The sequence below is a fragment of the Anabas testudineus genome, chromosome 24, assembly GCF_900324465.2.
Source record: "Anabas testudineus chromosome 24, fAnaTes1.2, whole genome shotgun sequence".
Lineage (NCBI taxonomy): Eukaryota > Metazoa > Chordata > Actinopteri > Anabantiformes > Anabantidae > Anabas > Anabas testudineus.
In genome coordinates, this window is record NC_046632.1 from 10,129,500 (window position 1) to 10,148,110 (window position 18,611).

Consider the following 18,611-nt stretch of genomic DNA (forward strand, 5'->3'; position numbering starts at 1 on the left):
TCTTGACTCATGCTCAAATCCAATGGCTTAATAAGGTTTAGCCACACAGTCTTCCCTCTCCAAGCATATTTATAGACCACACAGATTTCAAGCGATGTTTGACAGTAAAATCACGCAGGCTGACATATATTGCTAACTTTCCGTCATCTTCTATTCCAGTTTAATCGCTGCATAACCTCCCAGCTGATCAAGTGGTTCAGCAACTTCAGGGAGTTCTACTACATCCAGATGGAGAAGTTTGCCCGTCAGGCCATCAATGACGGAATCACCGGAGCCGAGGAGCTGAGCGTTAGCCGCGACTGTGAGCTCTTCCGGGCCCTAAACATGCACTACAACAAGGCCAATGACTTTGAGGTAAAAACCTTTAGTAATTAATAATTACCAACTAAATTGTAAATTAAGAATGTATGTGCTCTAAAATAAAAAGTAGTGAAATCCTAATGTGGTCCATATGAAAAACACGTTGGCTTTCACCTGGCACCTTGTGAGGCAGGCGGGTAGTGTGACACTGCCTCTCTGTGTCCTCTCTGACACCGCCTTCCTGTGACTGTCAATGCTGAGTTCAAGGCTCTTATACATCCTGCTGCACTCTGCACACTGCACTATAATGTGTACATTGTCGTATTGCTCTGAAAACCATCATCCAAATAGCCCAGATTTCAGCTTTGTGACAATGCATTTTCTCAAAATGTCTTCCAAAGTAGATAAGCTTTCTTCAGTCGATATGAAAATTTCAAAATTAACAAATTTAGAATTATGGAGACACATACTGCAAAGAAATTCATTTATCTAAAACTTGCATGACAGACTTCAGTCATACAGAAATGTGAGGAACTCTCACCCAATGAGGAAGAAACTTTATTGACACCTCGCTCATTTAGCCTCTTCCTCACTGTTAATTTCCCCTCAGCGACTCTTAGTGTGTGTGTGTGTGTCCGTTTGAGAAACCACATTTTACTTCCCTGTCCTCATTTACCTATCAGGTGCTGTGAGATCTTTATGTGTGTGTGACTGTCTTCCAGTACATTGTAACCATAAATTCTCAGCAGGCAACTTCACCTTTAATATGTTTAATTTTTTCCACACTTCTCCTTTTGTCACCTTCTCGTGTGCGTGTGCGTACGTGGGTGTGTGTGTGTTGCCAGTGCTCTCTCAATGTCATCTGACAATAGGCCTTTAAAAGGCTTCTGTTAAGAAGGACCTGGAGTGATCTGGGTGTGTGTATTTGATAGAGGGATGTGTGTGAGTGTTTTGTTGTTGCTGCATTTCCCAGTGTCCTGTTCACCTCGAAGGGTACAGCCGTCCCTTGGACCGGCCTGGCATGCTGGCAAAGCATTTCTCTAGTGTGTGTGTGTGTGTGTGTGTGTGTCACTTTGAGGGGGAAAAAATCTCACTGTTATCAAGGTTAAGCGTCCCACTGTTTTAGTGAGAGGAAGGGGAGAGAAAGAGGGGAGAGGGGGGAAGAGAGAGATGGATAGATAGGGGATAGAGGGTGAGAGCTTGGAGACAAAAGAGAAAGCGATGAGGGGAGGGAGAGAGGGAGAAAAGGAGTCAAGGGGGAATGGGAAGGGGAAAAAGAAGGGTAGAAGGAGAAATGGCGGGGAAAGAGAGATGACGTGCCGAAGTGCCCTTGCGAGCAGTGGGAGTTTTGAAAGCGCTCACATTTAAAGTGCTTCACTCTCTTTCTCTCTGTTTCCGTCTGTCTCTCTCTGTCCGCTATTTGTCCACTGGGACTCCTCTGTGTGCACCCAAACACACACCCTCACTCACTTCCTCACATCCATCTTCAGACCTCTTAAGGGAGGCTTTGAGAGACTCTGGCAGGCAGAAGCACTTGTATATATATGAGGTCCAAAAGTCCATCAAAGCAAATGAGGGAAAAAAAAATGACACTATCGCCCCTGTTCAGCTGCTCACAACCAGTGCAGGAATTATTGGTTTTGTGACTGGGAAAGAGAAAAAACTTCGGCCAACTCTCATTTTGAGTTTGGGTGCAGCTGGGTTGAGATTACACCACTAACAGTAAGAGCAAAACGCAATTAGAAGAACTTGTCCTGATCCTGGAATCAAGGCTTACTTTCCTTCAGGAGCTTGTTTATGTTTTCATATCAAATTATTATCTGCTTATGGTAAATCACCTGACACCCACAACAGGAAATGAAAGTCCCAGCTGGGAAATAATCTACCAAAAGCACACAGCTTCCCAAACTGAAATCGTCTACCTACAATGAATTATTACTTTTTTTATTTCTCATACATTCAGATAAATAGTTAAAGCCTAAAATTAATTAATATGTAGATGATTTTATTTATTTTAAAACACAACTGGACACAAGACATCTGCTTCTTCATGGAATAATCCATCTCGGTGTTTCACATTTCCTTTTGCCACAAAATCATGTCAAGGAGCATGCATCTTGACCGCAGAGAATTTCCCTTTGGGCCTAAAAAAAATAAGCAGATGTTGAAAACCAAACTTCACAACACTCACAGAACAGCTCGGCCCAATCCAAACGATGTAGACATAACCTCAAAGTATGTATCTTTGAATGAAACTGTCCCATCACATTCTTAGACAGGTTTGCGTGACTCACTTAACAGTCCGCCATGAGCGTGAAAACCTCTAGGAAGGAGAGTTTGCAAATCCCCAGAAAAGTTTGCACGCAGCACCAAATGAGCACGCCGTACCTGCCCAATCTGTGGCAATGCGCCGTCTATTCCCTCTTACAAAACCCCTTCTTTCTGGTGAAATTCCCCATCACACCTCAGACAAGACTATCATTCTTCTCCTGGCACCAGGAAGCTACTGTTGAAACAGGCTTAAGGGGAACAGCCTATTTGCATACATAAATGTGAAAATTTGCAAGAAGACAGACAGAGAGGAAAAGAGTGAGAGAGGCCAGGTGAATAAGTCTTCTGTTGGCCGAGGAGCTGTAGTAGTAGGGGAACGAGGGTGGAGGAGGGAGGGAAGGTGTTTTGCATATTAAGGTTTTTTTGCTGGGCAGGTGTCTGAGAGATACAGGAGCTGATTAGAGTTTAGCACAAGGAAAATTTGCCCAGCCATGCAAATTCTAACCCCCCTGACAAACCAACCGCCTTGGTGAGCACGAAGACTCTGCATGTAAGTGTTTGTGTGTGGATTTTTTTGGTGTGTGTGTGTGTGTGTGTGTGTGGGTGTTGTGTGTACGGCCGTATGTGTTTGCGAGTGCGGGTGCGTGGGTTGTGTGTTTTTGAGCTGTTTGATGTTTGTGTGGGAATGCTGTGTTTGTGTGTATTATATATGTGCGCGGACACATTTGTTATGTTTTCCGTCTTATACGTGTGTGTGTGTGTGTGTGTGTGAGTCATAGAGGTAATGTGGAGATGGAAATGTACTGGATGTGTATCAGGATGCCCCCAAGGCCCTTTTCTGTGGATCTCTCCCCTTTCTCCTCCACCTCCTCCTCCTCCTCCTCCTCTTCCTCCCCTACCTGCCTGCACCACCACTTGAAACAAGAGCCTACGCAGATTCAGCACACACACACACACACACACACACACTCTCTCTCTCTCTCTCACAGTGAGTTTTCCCTTTGCCAGATTCTGCATCATCAAAGTTCCATCCACCTTGGTGGCGTCTTTGGAATGAATATGTCCTCTGTTTCAGTGCTCACACATACGCACACACACGTCTGTGGCCTTTCTTGTTTGATGCTAATCTGCTCTGTCACTGTGCTGGCCTAATACGCTCCCCATCTCCCTCCCAGCTCCTCTTTTGTCGTGATTGTTTCCCCTTTTTCCTTTCATATCCCTCCTCCCTCGCTCCCTCTCGTCGTTCTCTCTTCCTTCTGTTGCCTCTCTCCTTTCATTCTTTCATCCTCCTCTTTTGCATGTCTTCCGTTATCCTCCCTCCCCTCATCCCCCTCGCTTTTTCCTCCCATTAGGAAGTTTTAATGGCATAATTGTCACATTCCTTCTGGCACAATGAACACCAGCAGTAATTAAAGAGCTTGCCGTTAATTACCTAGACTCCGGCTCTACTTTCCTCTTTTCTCAGCCCCCCTCCTGATCCCCTCTCTTCTTCTCTTTCTTCTCCACTTCTCATTCACTCTGTCCATCGCCATCAAAGTCTTCCGAAACACACCCAGCCTCCCAAAGCCTTGACTTTGAGCGAACGGCGCTTTCATGTGAGGACTCAAGTGAAAATTCTCACTTCGTGTCCTTTTCTTTTTACTCCGCAGGCCCCTCTGTGTGTCTTTGAACTCGCAATGACAACACACATCATCTTTCATAAGACAGGAATGTGTGTGACCTCGTAATGGGTTAGAGACAGCACAGGAGAGAGGGAAAGAGGTGGGGTCTGATAAAGAGGCAGTTTTATGATGGCTCTGGGAAACTCTCAGATTTCCATAAGACAGACCAGGTCAAGTTTCCTCTGTCAGTGACCACTCCTCCCACAGAGTGCGCACGCACACACACACACACACACACACACACACATACATACACACACCTTGGCATTTAAACGATAAGTCCCTATGATCTCTCTGTGTGAAAGGGCGGTAAAGGCGAAAGCGGTGAGCAGCCTCCATCCGTGTGCGCACACATGCAGGTATCATATGTCCACCCTTATCAGCTGTTCTTTCTCCTTTTGGATGGATGTGTCACTCCTTTTGTCCCTCTTCCTCTTTTGTCTATCCATCCGTCTGTCATCCCTCTATTTGAATTGATAATCCCCTTTCGCAGACGCATGTTTATCTGCTGCGTTTTATTTGTTTCAAAGTGACCAAATGGCAGAAAACTTTCTTAAGTATGACTTCAACACCCCGTCCATCTCCTTCTTCTTTATTTTTGTGCTTTTTTTTTTTCCTCCCACTGTCGCTCCATCTCCCTCCTTCCTCCGTCTTGCTTTTCTTGGTGTGTCTCTCCAACTCTCCATCCATTACCAGAGCCACAGAGAGCTGAGAGCAGATGCTGTCTGTCCAACCGCCATGCCCCATAGCATTGTGTGTTTCACCTCTCCTTCCCCCCTCTCTCCCTCGTTCCTCCTCTTCATGCCCCTCTTGGGGCTCCATTTGCTCTCCACCCAGAGAGGCTAATGTCTGTTTTCTCCTGCTTTTCCCCTCCCTGTCATACACTCCTTAATTCCTGCTTTTTTTGTGTGTGTGTGTGTCTGTGTTTCTCACCACATAGAGCAGTGTGTGTGTGTGTGACGGGGGGGTCACGGCCATTCAAGTGGACGTACAGGAAAAAAAAAAAAAAACAAGAACAGAAACATGTATGAACATATTTAAGCACCTGTAAACACGCACTTGCACACAGGTGCAGTGTTTTTACTAAAAGGCTCTAGGGTACTCTTTAAAGAGCGACTGAAGACAAAAAGAAGTGAAAGATAGAAGGACTGAGATGAAAAGCTGGCGGTATAGATTTAGGTTCAGAGCTGCCAAAAATACAACCGATACAATTTGCCAGTGGGTTTATGTCAACAACACACACACACACCTCCCCTCACCCTCTCCTTTTCCCATTGAGAAAAGAACTTATTACACCAAATATCCCTTACTGAGTGTGAATATATCATAAACAGCTGCACAGGATGCTGTCATATACAGCAACACATAATAACGAGAGGACTTTTATACTCAGAATCTCAGATTTGATAGTTGATCAGACAGATTTGCATTCGACTGCTGTCGCCATGATACTGTTAGGAGTGTGACGCGTATGGGCTTGCAAGTTGGTTTAACACAATTCCCACTGAAACTGACACAAAGTGTGCTAATTCTCTTTGTCGAGGAAACAGAAGTTAAAAATAATTTTAAAAAGAAGTTAAATAGATCCTCACTACTTACTCTGGATAATCCACAGAAAACACTGTGAAGAGTTTTTATTTAAACCTCTCTTTACTAAACAAATTATGAATTGAATGAATGAATGAACTAATAACGCTGGAGAAGAACCGGAGCATGAGACAGTCTGTGTCTCATGAAGATATGCTTGTGACAATAGGTGAGAAAAAGTGCTTTTGTGGGTTAATCCAACCTTTAACAAGATGCTAACAACACTAGTGAATGTGCTGCGCCCAGGCCTCTTGGTACCTGCCTGTAGTAACAAACCTATCTACAAAACATTCAAACAAATCTCCAGATATTATCCAAGACTTTTACTGTGTCACAGACATCATTGCTAACATGTTTTATGGCTTTTTAATTTTCTTAGTGAGAAGAGTTAGGGAAAGAAAAGAATAAAGACCCAGATCATCTGCTTCTCCGTGAATAGCTGGGGGCTATTGAGGGCCTCCGTTTGATGTAGCCTGACAGGTCTTTTCTTCACCATGTGGTGTGTGTGTGTGTGTACTCCTATGTGTGCATGTGTATGTGAGAATAAGCCACTTTATTATGTGCACTGATTAAATGGCTGGAGCTGCGTGTAAAGCCCGGAGCACCAGGGATAGCACGGAATCACTTAAACATAAAGAACTACATGATCCCCATCGCTCCTTTTTCTCACCTGCTCTCTCTCTCACACACACACACACACACACACACACACACACACCACAAACATATCCTCTCACTGCGCTCGTCCAACACTTGATTCACGGCGCCCTCCTCCTCCTGTTCCTCCCTGCTTCTTCTCCCCTTTCCTCCCTCCTTCTTCTCCTCCTCCTTCTGTCCCTGGTCACCTTGTGAGGGGCAGCCTGCTTTGTGGCACAGCTGCTGATTATGTCATTATTTCTGGACCATTTTAGTCTCCAATCGTGTGTGTGTGTGTGTGTGTGTGTGTGTGTGTGTGTGTGTGTGTGTGTGAGACTAATGAAGCGTGGCATAGGGACTCATGCCAAAATGACCAGGGCGTGCATCAGAGCTGCAGATGTGTCAAAGCAACCCCCCCATCCACAGACACACACACACACACACACACACACTTCCCATTTCCCCTGCTGATGCCAAACTCTCTCTCCTTCAATCTAATCTCCAGTTTATTATTTTTCTTTCTTCTTCTGCCATCTTGCTCCCTCCCTTGCCCTTCCATCCTATCTCCTTCTACCCATCCATCTTCCGTCCTCCCTCCTTCGCTGGAGCTCCTTGCTCTCCATCTTTTATTGTTTGTCCGCCCACTCGCACCCTCCTCCCTCCTACACTTCTATTCTTCCTCTCCCTCCCTCCCTCTGTTCTCCTCCTCTCCAGATGTCCTGTTCCTATCTTCCAGACTCCCTTGCTCCTTTCTTTCCTTTCTGCCTCCTGCTCTCTTGCTCTCTCTCAGCCGGGCTGACTTCCTGACCTCCAGAGGCCCTGTTACAGCTCCCTTTGAGCCCCCTTTCCTTTTCTTATTTATATGTCAGCCTGTGTCCACTATACAAGTGTGAGCAATGAATTTTAATGCATCTAAACAGGGCCTGAACTGTGATTTCAGGTTTTTCTGCAGAGTACAGATGATTTGATATGGTCTGTCTGTGGGTTAATATAACCTCCTAATAAAGTCTTAATTTCTACAAACTGTTGGAAAGAGAGTAGGCACCATGAGGGGAGGAAAGAGATGTCAAGAGAATTGTCAGCCTGTGTCTGTATCTTAGGGCGGGGGGTTGAGACAAGTAAAAGTGCAGGAAGAAGCAAGGAAGATGGGATAGGAGAGCGACTTCATCTGTGTCTTTGACCCTGTCCTGTCCTTGACTCCTCAGCGGAGGTACACCTTGAGAAGAGCCCATGTGACGCTAATGCTCATGCTCACATATGTCCACACGCCAAACAACAAGACACGCACACACACTCAGAAACACATATAAACAACAGGCCCTCAAGGCTCCATGTTCTCAAGGTTATCAGTGAAGTGAGGGTGGCTGGTGTTTGCTCAGCTTTGAGGACCGTTTCCCGTCCCAGTTGAACTGATCCACGCTTCACAAATGAGAGACCTGAGCAAATGAGAAGTAGCGAAAGTTTGTGAAAACGAACAAACAATCTAAGCACTGAGGAGAAATACGAAGAGTTAATGAAGGATCTTCTGACACTCTGTCCCGTCTTTTCCCAATTGGCTGGACTCTTCAGCCATAGCACAGTCTTATCAGTGGGCAAGGGGGTTGGGGACAAGTGCAATGAGGGGGTAGGAAGAAAGGGGACATGGGTTGTGTTTGCCCAAAGTGACAGTGTGGGCTGAGGGCTTATCAAGGCCTTTGTAGATTATTGATTGGAGCAGATATGTGAGGAACAGGGGCCTATGTGTGAGAGTATGTTTGAGGTTCGGGAAGCTCTGGCTTGACTCACAGAAGTGTCACAGAGCTGCTCAGCTTTAGTTTCAACTTGTTCTTTTCATTGTAACGTCTAACTGTTAGTACAAATTAGAGTAATCTTAAGATAAGGCATCTAAGGGCATTCAGTGTATAAAACAAATCAGTAACATTGTAGATTCACACACACATAAACACACATGCGGTGACTATAATGCATGGGAAGTGTTGGTATTCCCAGGCTGCATTGGGGTTAGGAATTAACCTGGCTGGCATCGAGGGCTAATATTGTGTCCCTGCATTTCATCCTTCAAGGCTACAGCTCACTAGCGTACACACTCACTTACACACACACAGCCTTATCTTCCAGGGTCTCGTCTTGTTTGGCCAGCGCTGTGCAAATAGAAGGTGCAATACATCTCCTGACAGTTCCCAAAAGCAAGGGGCAGAAACATGTTGGCCAAACAAACAGCCAACCCCTGAGTCACAGAGGGAGAAGAGATTTCTCAGGCTTTGGCCGAAACACACGCAAAGACATACACACATGCACTCGCACGCGGCGGGTGTAACAGTAGCCATTATTTGAGGGCTAGGTCCTCTGGCTACCTTTTTAAACGTTTGTCTAAGCAGTCTTAAGGCAGGGGCCGCTGTTGGAGTGAATAGCTCCCAGCAAGCTGTCCACAGGCTCCTATTGTCCTCCGTCATATTTTATTATCTCATCAAAAAGCAGGAAATCCGATTCCCTCTCTCTGAAAAAGAGCTTATCCTTCTGTCTCAAAGCAACCTGTCACGAGAGAGGGAGATGGAGAGAATGGGGGAGAGAGTTGTGGGGTAGAGAGGGGAGTCGGTGAATGAGAGTGATTAACTGCCTCATTGCTGTCAGAGCAAGTCCCTCTTTCTTTCTTCCTTCTTGATTGGTATTTACCCAACACACAGCATTATGCACTGCATGTTAGGGAAATGTGTGCATCTTAAAGACGAGCTTCACCGCCCTTCGCTGATTATTTTCTCCCTTTATTACTGCCCCGTCTTCCTCCGTTCATATTGTGTTACACGCAGGGGTGGAGCAAAAATAATATCCCTTTTCATGAAAGCTTTTGTTTCTTTGGACCCCCCACCACCCTCACACTTCCACACTATCCGTCTTTCTTCTTCTTTCTTCTGTTTCGTCAGAATTTTCAGATCATATAACTTTGCGATTGTAGTTGTGTAGTTATTAACGATGATGTCTTTTCAAATTAACTGCTGTGACTGAGATGGATTATGTCGTCATTTTCTTACTCTGTTGGTACAAAAATGCTAAACCAGCATTTACAGACGATTTCCAAAAATGCTGCTGTCAGGTGAGACAAACATCAGCATTAATGTGCACTGAAAGCAAAGAGAAAAAAGGTGTGTTTTCAAATTTAGCCAGCAAAGTGTGGACATACTCTCAGTCACCTTGTTTGCCTCTTGCAGGCATCATTCCTCACACACACACACACACACACACACGTCTCCCTTTCTCTATATCCTTTTTTCCCTCCCTCCCTCCCTCTATCTCTCTCCTCCCCTCTTTGTACATCTGTCCTTTAATTTTGGGCTCTGCTGAGAAGTTGTTAAAAAGCCCTATGAAATATGTATGAAGGATTGTGAGCCACGCGATTGGCCCCATTTACCGGACAGCCGAGCGAATGAACGGCCACACTGGATAATCCCCCACAATGCCTCTGGAACAAAGGCCCAACAGCTGACCCTAGAGAGAGAGAGAGAGATGAAGCGGGGGGAATGATGGGGGATAGAGTGGGACAAGGGAGGGGTTTAAACAGTTAAGGCTCACTGCTGGTCAGGAGGCTGCTCCCTCACATACACATCTCACACATACTCGCAAAACAAAAGCTTGTGGGACAGGAATAACTCCCTCTGTCACTCCGCTCTCTCCCTCTCTCTCTCCTTAGACTCTTCTCAGCCCCTCCTTCTCTCACCATCTCTCTCCCTCCCTCCCGTTTTCACTCTCTCGCTCTCTCAGTCAAGAGGATCTGAAATACCAATACCCTTTTCTCCTTGACATTGCTTTCTCCTTGCAGTCAGCGTTTTGCTGTCCTTTTATAGTCAAAACGTCAGGAGAAATTCCATGCAGGAATATTCTTAGTAATGCAGCACTCCCTGCGTCTAATGGCTGGGGCGCTGCGCTGCACCGGCCCGTTAGAGAGGTCTTTTGGGAAAAGCGTGCGCATGGCCCCACACACACTTACTGTACAAAGCGAACACACGGAGCTGCCCTCACACCGGGGTCATTGTGCCAGTATTTCACAGACAACAGCAACAAACAATCCACTTCTATCCCACCAGTGGGGAGCTCAATATTTGGGGAAATGGGTTAGCGTGTGTGTCCTCTCTCTCTCTCTGTCTCTCTCTCTAACAAACACATGCACACTTACAGCGTACAAGCTTCTTATTCACAACTCACAGTTTCACTCGAGCAGTGGACAGAGATATGCACACACCAGACACAGGGACATCTTAGCCTCCATTCATCACCCCGAGGGGGGCGGGTAGCTGTCCCGTGTGTGTAAGTGTGCATGCATGTGTGTGTCTGTGTGTGTAAAGAGGCCTGCCTGTGTGCATGTGTGTGCATGTGTGTGTGTTTCAGTGGACACTAACCTTGTTGTGTCCTGACACTCCTGATGAGTATCTGCAGGACACTGGAGGAGAGGAGCAGAGCAGAGTACGCACTGTCAGGCATTTAGGCAAGCTGCTGCTGCTGTATATGAGTGTGTGTGTGTGTGTGTGTGTGTGTGTGTGTTTGAGCATCAAGAGAGGTGGGCAGGTAGACAGTCAGCATTATCCAAGCAGGTGACCCCTGAAGGCTGCGTTGCCCTGGAGCTTTGAGTCAAGGAAAGAGACTCAGCCAAATATACCAGGGTGGTGTGTGTGTGTGTGTGTGTGTGTAGCGAGCATTATGTACAGCTCTGTCACAGTACAGGATGTGTCATCTCCTTGGCACAAGGAGGTGTGTGCACTGGTGTGTGTGCTCATGCCTGCATGAGCGTGTGTGTGTGAGACACAGTGTTGGCTTGGGGGAAGGTGTCGCAGATCTTTGCCAGACTAATCATCTCCATGGTGTCGGTGAGCGCTGCTGTCAGGGACACTAAAGAGGCAGCGTGTCTCCCCGTTCCCAAAGCATTTAGTACTTCCTCTTTCGCCAGCACCTCTCCACCACTCTTCACTCAGCTCCGCTCTCTTGTTTGGTCACAGATTTACAGTGGGACTCATAAAGATGTCATACGCGCCGTGGTGTGAGAAACCTGAGAATTCACTTCACAAGAAGTGAATTTTCTCAGGCCGACGCCTCAATTGGCTTTTAAGGAAGTAGACACTCAAGAGATGGGAGATTTATTGTTTTACATCCACTGTGAAAATGAAAACCTACGTATTGTTGTAGACAATGTAAGGAAACCGCTGTGGCACGTTGCATGAAGCTGGATGTGTCAGGTGTTCAGGGTTCTCTTGAAGTAAAAGTCCCATCCGTTTGCAGTATTATGAAACTGTCCCAGTCGGCAGAAAAGATGGGCAGCTGTTTTAAACTTTAACTTCTAACATGCTGCTAAAATAGCATCACATTGTTCAGTAAATATAAAATGTTATTAGTAATAAAAATATTGGTAATTATAAAATTAAGGATGCTGTTAAAATACAGTGTGTATAAAAAAAGGATGATGGCTAATGATGTGTTGATCTTGTGTCCATGAAGGTCCCCGATCGCTTCCTGGAGGTGGCTGAAATCACACTGAGAGAGTTCTTCAACGCTATTGTGGCCGGCAAAGACCTGGACCCATCCTGGAAGAAGGCCATCTACAAGGTCATCTGCAAACTAGACAGCGAGGTCCCCGAAATCTTCAAGTCCCCCAACTGTCTCCAAGAGCTTCTACATGAGTAAATTTCTTCTCCTCCTCGCTCAACGCTTTGTGCTTTTCTTAAAAAAAAAAAAAAAAATCTCTCGTTTCACAGAATTTCAGAATGATTTTCTGTTTTGTTTATTCCTTTTTCCCTAACTTTACTTTTCATTTCCTGTTTTTTTGTTTTTATTTTTTTTTTTCTTTGAATGTATGAAAGTTATGAAGTAGCATTCCCAATCTGAAGCCTCTGTGGCAGTTCCTATATGACCTAGCTATTGTGTTGTTCTTCTTTTACGATAATTATCACAATGGTTATTATTTGTTTTGTTTTTCTATGATTCTGCGGAACTGAAGAGACTCTAATCTTACTGGGTGTATCTGGACTGTGTGAACCCTCATCTGTTTTTGGCTGTTATATGACGAACACTAAGTCTAAAGAAGGAGTTTCTGAGTTCCCATTTACACTACTAGAACATAGGCTGGGTTCCCTAAAAACTTTGCTCATGCGCCTAGGGGTGCTCCTCCAGTCCAGTGGGTGCCCAAATGAACTGTCCCCCCGGAAAGTGGGTGCTCAATAGACTGTGCAACTGAAGATGTTCCCCAACGGGACAGTCACACACAGGTGCACACAAAACAAGGCCTAGTGAGGTTATTGACTGGACTAAGACTGGACTTGCGGTACTGGTCTGTACTGGTCTGTGGGACTTGGACTGGTTTCAAATAGCTACTGATCTCTACTAAGTTTTGAAGTGTGTTTTCCCTGCAAGTGGGGCATTGTGTTTCTTGGTTGTATATTATTATTTTTGATTATTATTGTTGTTGTTTATGATTATTATTATTTGTCATCACTGCTTGCTGAAGATTGGCACTTTGAGATCTGTTTGTCTCTTGATGCCGTTGCAGAAAAAAAATAAATTATTCCTATTAATATTATGAAAAGAGTTTAGATTCTGAAATATTTTGCCCATATTTCCCATCCCTCTCCCTACTCTTGTTTTTGATTTTTTTTTGTTTTGTTTTGTTTTGTTTCTGTGGTCGGGGTCTGGGGCAGCTTGCCTGAAAAGCGTTTCGATTTGGGGTTTTAATTGAGCTTCGTCTGAGCGGACTTCTCTAAACGCCTGTAGTGACCAGCCTATCTTGCACAGGACCAGTCTGGCAATAATGCTGGAAAATTAGTTAGGCTGGAGGACACATCAAGAAAACGGTGCTGAAGTGTTGGTGCACAACTTGCTTTTTTTAAAAGCTATGTTTCCTTAGCCACTCCAGCTGTGATTACTAAACTTCTCCCACTACATGAGCCTCTTGTTTAGCTATAAATACATTTTATTAATCTAATTTGGTGAACATAAACAACAACAGCACAGTTTTGCCTTTTTAAAGTACTTTTCACTAATTTACGCATGTGTTAGATGAAGTCAGCCTGTTTATTAAGCTTATATTGTGATTAGCCTACACAGGGTCTAATTTACATTATGAAGTTTTTTCAACTGCAGTTGATACTTGAATATATCAAAATACAGTGGCAATCTAAGAAGTGTTGCTGAAATAGTACATTATTGAAGACAAATAGAAGTATCACACAGAGGAAGCTAATTCAAGGGGGGCAGAGCAAGATGAATATAAACTGAAACACAGGCATTTGTTAATTCTGCTTTAAGTGGAACTTCCCCCGCAAATAACACACACACACACACACACACACACACACACTGCTCCTTCCCTCCACGTTCACCTGCATTTGAGTGATCTAGCTCCTCTCTCAATGCAACAATACAAGGTCGAAGGTGAGCACTCACCCCAGGGGTAGACGGAGAAGCTCTCAGCACAACAAAGAGCTGGGACAAATGCATAGAGCAAGGAGCAGCACACACCTGAAACCCTCCGCTCGGTCCTGTCGGCCCATACTGGCAGCTTTTGAGACCCGAAGTGCGAGTCTGTTGAAGCCACTGTGCCCAGTTTATTCAACGTCATTCCTTTCACTTTTGCTTTAGATTCCAATCCCAGATTTTACACTTCAGTTGTACATGTATATGTGAATATGTGTATGCATAGTTTTATTACTTTCATCGTCCCTCTCAGGATTTAAAAATGTTTTAAGCGGTCAGTGTTAGCTGCATTTTTGATGAGGTAAGTTTGAAGCAGTGACAGGACTTGAACACAGAGTGCATGCGAGCTAGCTGTTGATCTCACATTGGCGACATTAGTTTATTGTGTGTGTGTGCGTGTGTGTGTGTGTGTGTGTGTGTGTGTCACAAAAGATCAAAAGGGGCAGGTTGCTTAACCTGCTGACTTGTCTAAGCAGGACAAAGCACCTGACAAAAGGAGGCAGAGAAAGACAGAGAGCTACTCCCTTCATTATGTTCCTCCTCTCCTCCTCCCCAGACAGTGTTCTTCTTAAGATCCAGAGCCCTGAGAGAGAGAGCAGGACGCTTTTCTCACTGAAGGATGGGCTAGGCCCAGTATGTCTCAAAGTCTCAAAGCACCAGGGCCAAGGGCTGTAAAGTGCCACAAACAAAGGAAAAAGGAAAAGACGCTTTTATCTGATGCACAGATTATTATCACTCCCCACCCACCCCATTCCTGCAACCCGCCCTAAAGTTAAATAGTTCCTGCACCTAAAAAAAATTCATTCAGGATAATGAAGAGTTATGTGCAAAAAAAAATAAAAAAATAAAAATAAAAAAAGATTAGCAAGACCTTAATACCGTGTTGAAAATATTTTTGTCAAGTTTTTCTTTCTTGGGGTTGTTTGATTTTTTTGAATAACATTATTGAAATATATATATATATATATATATATAGCCTTTTTTAAGAATTGTAAAATATAAATCTATGGGAAAATATATACTGTAGTGGCAGTTCTTTGAAAGGCACTGTTAGCAACTGTTTCATAAAAGAAATCTTGAGGGTATTTTTAGTGACAGTTTTGTTTAAATCTGTATTCTGAAAAAGTGAGTTGTTGGTAGATTAGGAGCAATAGTTGTAGTTTTTTGCAGGTTTTGTGACCAGTTTTCCTTTTGGTTCCTATACCTTTTTTTTGTATTATGTTGAATGGCTGTCTTCTTGAGATCAGAAAAATAAACTTGGAATCCATTTTCAGAGTATGAAATGTCATTGCTACTGTAAATACTATCAGGATGAAACAAATACAAGCTGTACAGGTTTTTTCTATTATCATGCAGAGTGCCGGAGAAGGATGGGTGAGAGTGGTTTTAAAAAAACGGTGGAATAAAAGAGAGATGACCCCCTCTCTCCAATTGGACTCATAGCCGCTCTTCCAAAACCCCACAGAGGAGAGTGCTTTTGCCCCTGCCATGCCTTTAACGGTCGCCTGTGTCCCGTCGGCAGTGCCCTTGAAGTTGCACCAGCATCCGTTTCTTTAATTTTTGCTGACAGAACGATGCATTAGGTTAGCAGTTGGGTAATGATGATGTCACGTAGCGGCCCGTTGGCAAATCTATGGTCCCGGTCTTGTCCAAAAACAAGGACACCGACACTACCACCGACGTAGCTCTAGATTTGACCCAGGAGAGAGACAGGAACTCATTGTCATCAGAAGACTAGTGTCATGGAAGGGGGCACACGTATACAGCAACATGTTAAGAAACTGCAAACAAGTGATTTATACCCTTTTTTTACCAGGTTGGGAAAACTTTGGACTTTTGTGGAATTTCTGTATGCTTTGCATTGTGTGTGTGTGTGTGTGTGTGTGTGTGTGTCTGAACGAGAGAAAAGACCGATTATGAGAACCTGTGAACCAGTGAGTGACACAATTCTCAACACTGTGGCCCCTCCCCCACCCCTGGGAGTACCATCCTGACATGTAAATGATTCTCATTAAGCGTTGGCAACGCGTGCGTGTGTGTGTGTGTGTGTGTGTGTGCGTGTTGTGATAATTTTCTCTGATCTGTTTTTTTGACCTGTTTGAAAGGGGTTTTTGTTTTCTTTTTTATTATTATTACATTGCTCCTCTGTAAATATCAATGCTGTGGACTTACGGTGATAAATACTGCCTTTGTATAACTTAGCAATATGTTATGTAAATAGTGTTGATGCTTTTTGTATGACATTATTATTCAATTCTATAGTGCAGTAATTCCAACTGGATCAGCCATGTTTTAAATGCAGTCCGAATTATTACACACGTTGTAAAATAAAACTCATGACATGGCTGCTTTTTTCTGTTTTGGTGTCTATTTGTCTGGCAGATTTTGTGTAATTTATTTGTTTAATTTATCCTAATTTATTTGATGTTTTTTTCTTTTGTTTTTCAAACAGGGAAGGCTGTACTGCATTTCATTAAGTAGAACCAACCTAAATACTTATTTACCTAAAGTTGAATCCAAAACAGTTACTCTATTATTAATTGACAGAAAAGATAAAATGGAGATCTTGGCGGAAAAATGGAACTGGACAGTTGAAATCGAGTTTGTTTTCTTCCTGTACCATGGCGAGGGTGGGCTAGAAAGCTGAAAATAGTTTGAAGCAGTTTCGTATAATTTCTTAAATTTCTTTCCCCTGTATTGCTTTGGCCCAGCCCAAAAACAACCAGTAGTCAAATTGCCTTTCGTGCCTTCACCCTCAATGAACTGAATGTATGTGCAGTATATATGCAAGCTTGTGCAAAATGAATACAAAAAAAAATAAAAATAAAAATGAAAAATACAGTACAAAATGTCTCTTCTTTGTGGTTAATAATTTCAAATTCCAAGGGGTTCATTCACAACAAAAATTAAATGTTCATTAATGGAAAGGAATTGATATATATCTATAATAGTAATAAAAATAATAATAATAATAATACGAGAAATTGATTACGTTGGTATCAGCTATCTTGTTAATCAGCTTTAGTTAAGAGTCACATCACTGACTCTGTCCACTTTGAATCAGTGCTGCTCTGCTCGCTCACACACACACACACACACTGAGATGTTTGACTACACGGTGCCAACCTCTCAGCCGGGTTTTCTCCACAGGCGTCACAGACGACTGCAGATGCCGCCTCAACAGGCTAAACACTATGATCATGACACTCGTAGACACGCGAAAACGCTTCAAGAGTGTCATACATGTAGATCACATGTATGCACATGTATGCAATCCAAAGCATTTGAGGAACTTACACAGTGTTTGAAATATCTGTGGAAGAACAGTGAATAGATAAAAGTGTGAAACTGCTAAAAGCTCAATCTTGTAATTTTGCTTCCTCTATGTTAAGGTGCTGCTTCTGATTATTTTAGATTTATTGTCTCACTTAATCATTTTGTCCATAAAGTTGTCACATTGGGGAAGCTGAAACCTTCTGTGTGTGTCGCTGTTCGCATTAGTAAAATGTTATAATACAAAGCTACTAATCAGATGTTCTAAAACCTAAGAAGAATCTAATTTCAGCCAAACAATAATTCAACATTTTGATCCAACATATTTTCTAAAAACAGTGCTTGAGGCATTTTTACATATTTTCTGTTTGTTTAATTTGTTGAGTTTTAAAGTCATTTAACAAAACAAAAAGGTTCAGCGTTCTCTCTGCACCATTTTGTGACCTCTGCTGTACTTTCCACCACGCCTGCCCGTTGTACTGCTTCTTTTCTTCCTTTTGTTCTTGCCTCACTGCTTTTGACTCTTTTTGCTTTGATGCTCATTTTTGGAGTTGCTTCTTTTGTGTCTTTCTTGCTTGCTTGCTTTTATTCTTTTTTTTTTTTTTTTCTCCTCTCTCCCATGTTCCATTTCCCTCTCGTCCTCCGCCTGCCTCTCTCCACTTGCCTTAACCGGAGGCTACAGCTCCTTAGGTTGGGCTGAGACAGCATCTTTGTACAACACCGACCGTCTGCTCTGTAATCAAATACCATCTGTCGCTACATCTGAAGACTCACTCTCTCACTTTTGCCATCACACACACACACACACACACACACACACATATGCACACGCACGCATGCAAGCACATGCACACACACCACATCTGTGCTTCCTACTCCTGAACAATGTTCGTGCATGTGTGTGTTTGTGTGTGTTTGTGTGTGTGTGTGCTTTTAATGTACAATGACCCATGTACTTACAATCATTCCACCTGATTCATTCTTGGCCTACAGGGAGGAAGTCACTGGAGTCACTTTCACCACTTCCTGTTTTTCCCCACTGCTCCCGCTGGGGGTTCAAAGGTCATTGTCTTCAGGTATCCATGTTTGTTCTGTGGCTCTGCATGTCAGCAAGACCTTGACTGCTGTATCAGACAGGAGATAGTGGACTTTAGCTCCTCAGTCTTAGATCAACGGCCCACTATCTCAAAGGCTGCCAGCCTTTCCCAATGTTTGCCCAATGTTTGTCCCTGCTCCGACACAGAAAACGTTGACATGGTCCCCAAGGTCCCTCTCCAAGTCCCTCCTCCCTTCGTGGTTGCTTGTTATCACACACTCAGGTTCAAGAACATTTTCCATTTGGTGTTGAAAGTGATTTTTTTGTTTTTTCAGTTGGAAATGTTTTCTTTAAGCTTTCATCACACGTTTGCTTTAAAAGTATATTTCAGGGCT

General features: G+C 43.7%; 1 protein-coding gene across 2 annotated transcripts in view; it reads left to right on the forward strand.

Annotated features, from left to right (window-relative positions):
* Nucleotides 1-12,560, forward strand: part of LOC113149260 (prospero homeobox protein 1) — a 28,354-nt gene extending 15,794 nt beyond the window's left edge. For both annotated transcript variants that reach the window (XM_026341236.1, XM_026341237.1), the window contains exons 4-5: nt 160-354; nt 11,937-12,560. In XM_026341236.1, coding sequence (XP_026197021.1) covers nt 160-354; nt 11,937-12,122 — 381 coding nt within the window. In that variant the 3' untranslated portion in view covers nt 12,123-12,560. The remainder of the gene's footprint in view (nt 1-159; nt 355-11,936) is intronic.
* The last annotated feature ends 6,051 nt before the right edge of the window (nt 12,561-18,611 follow it).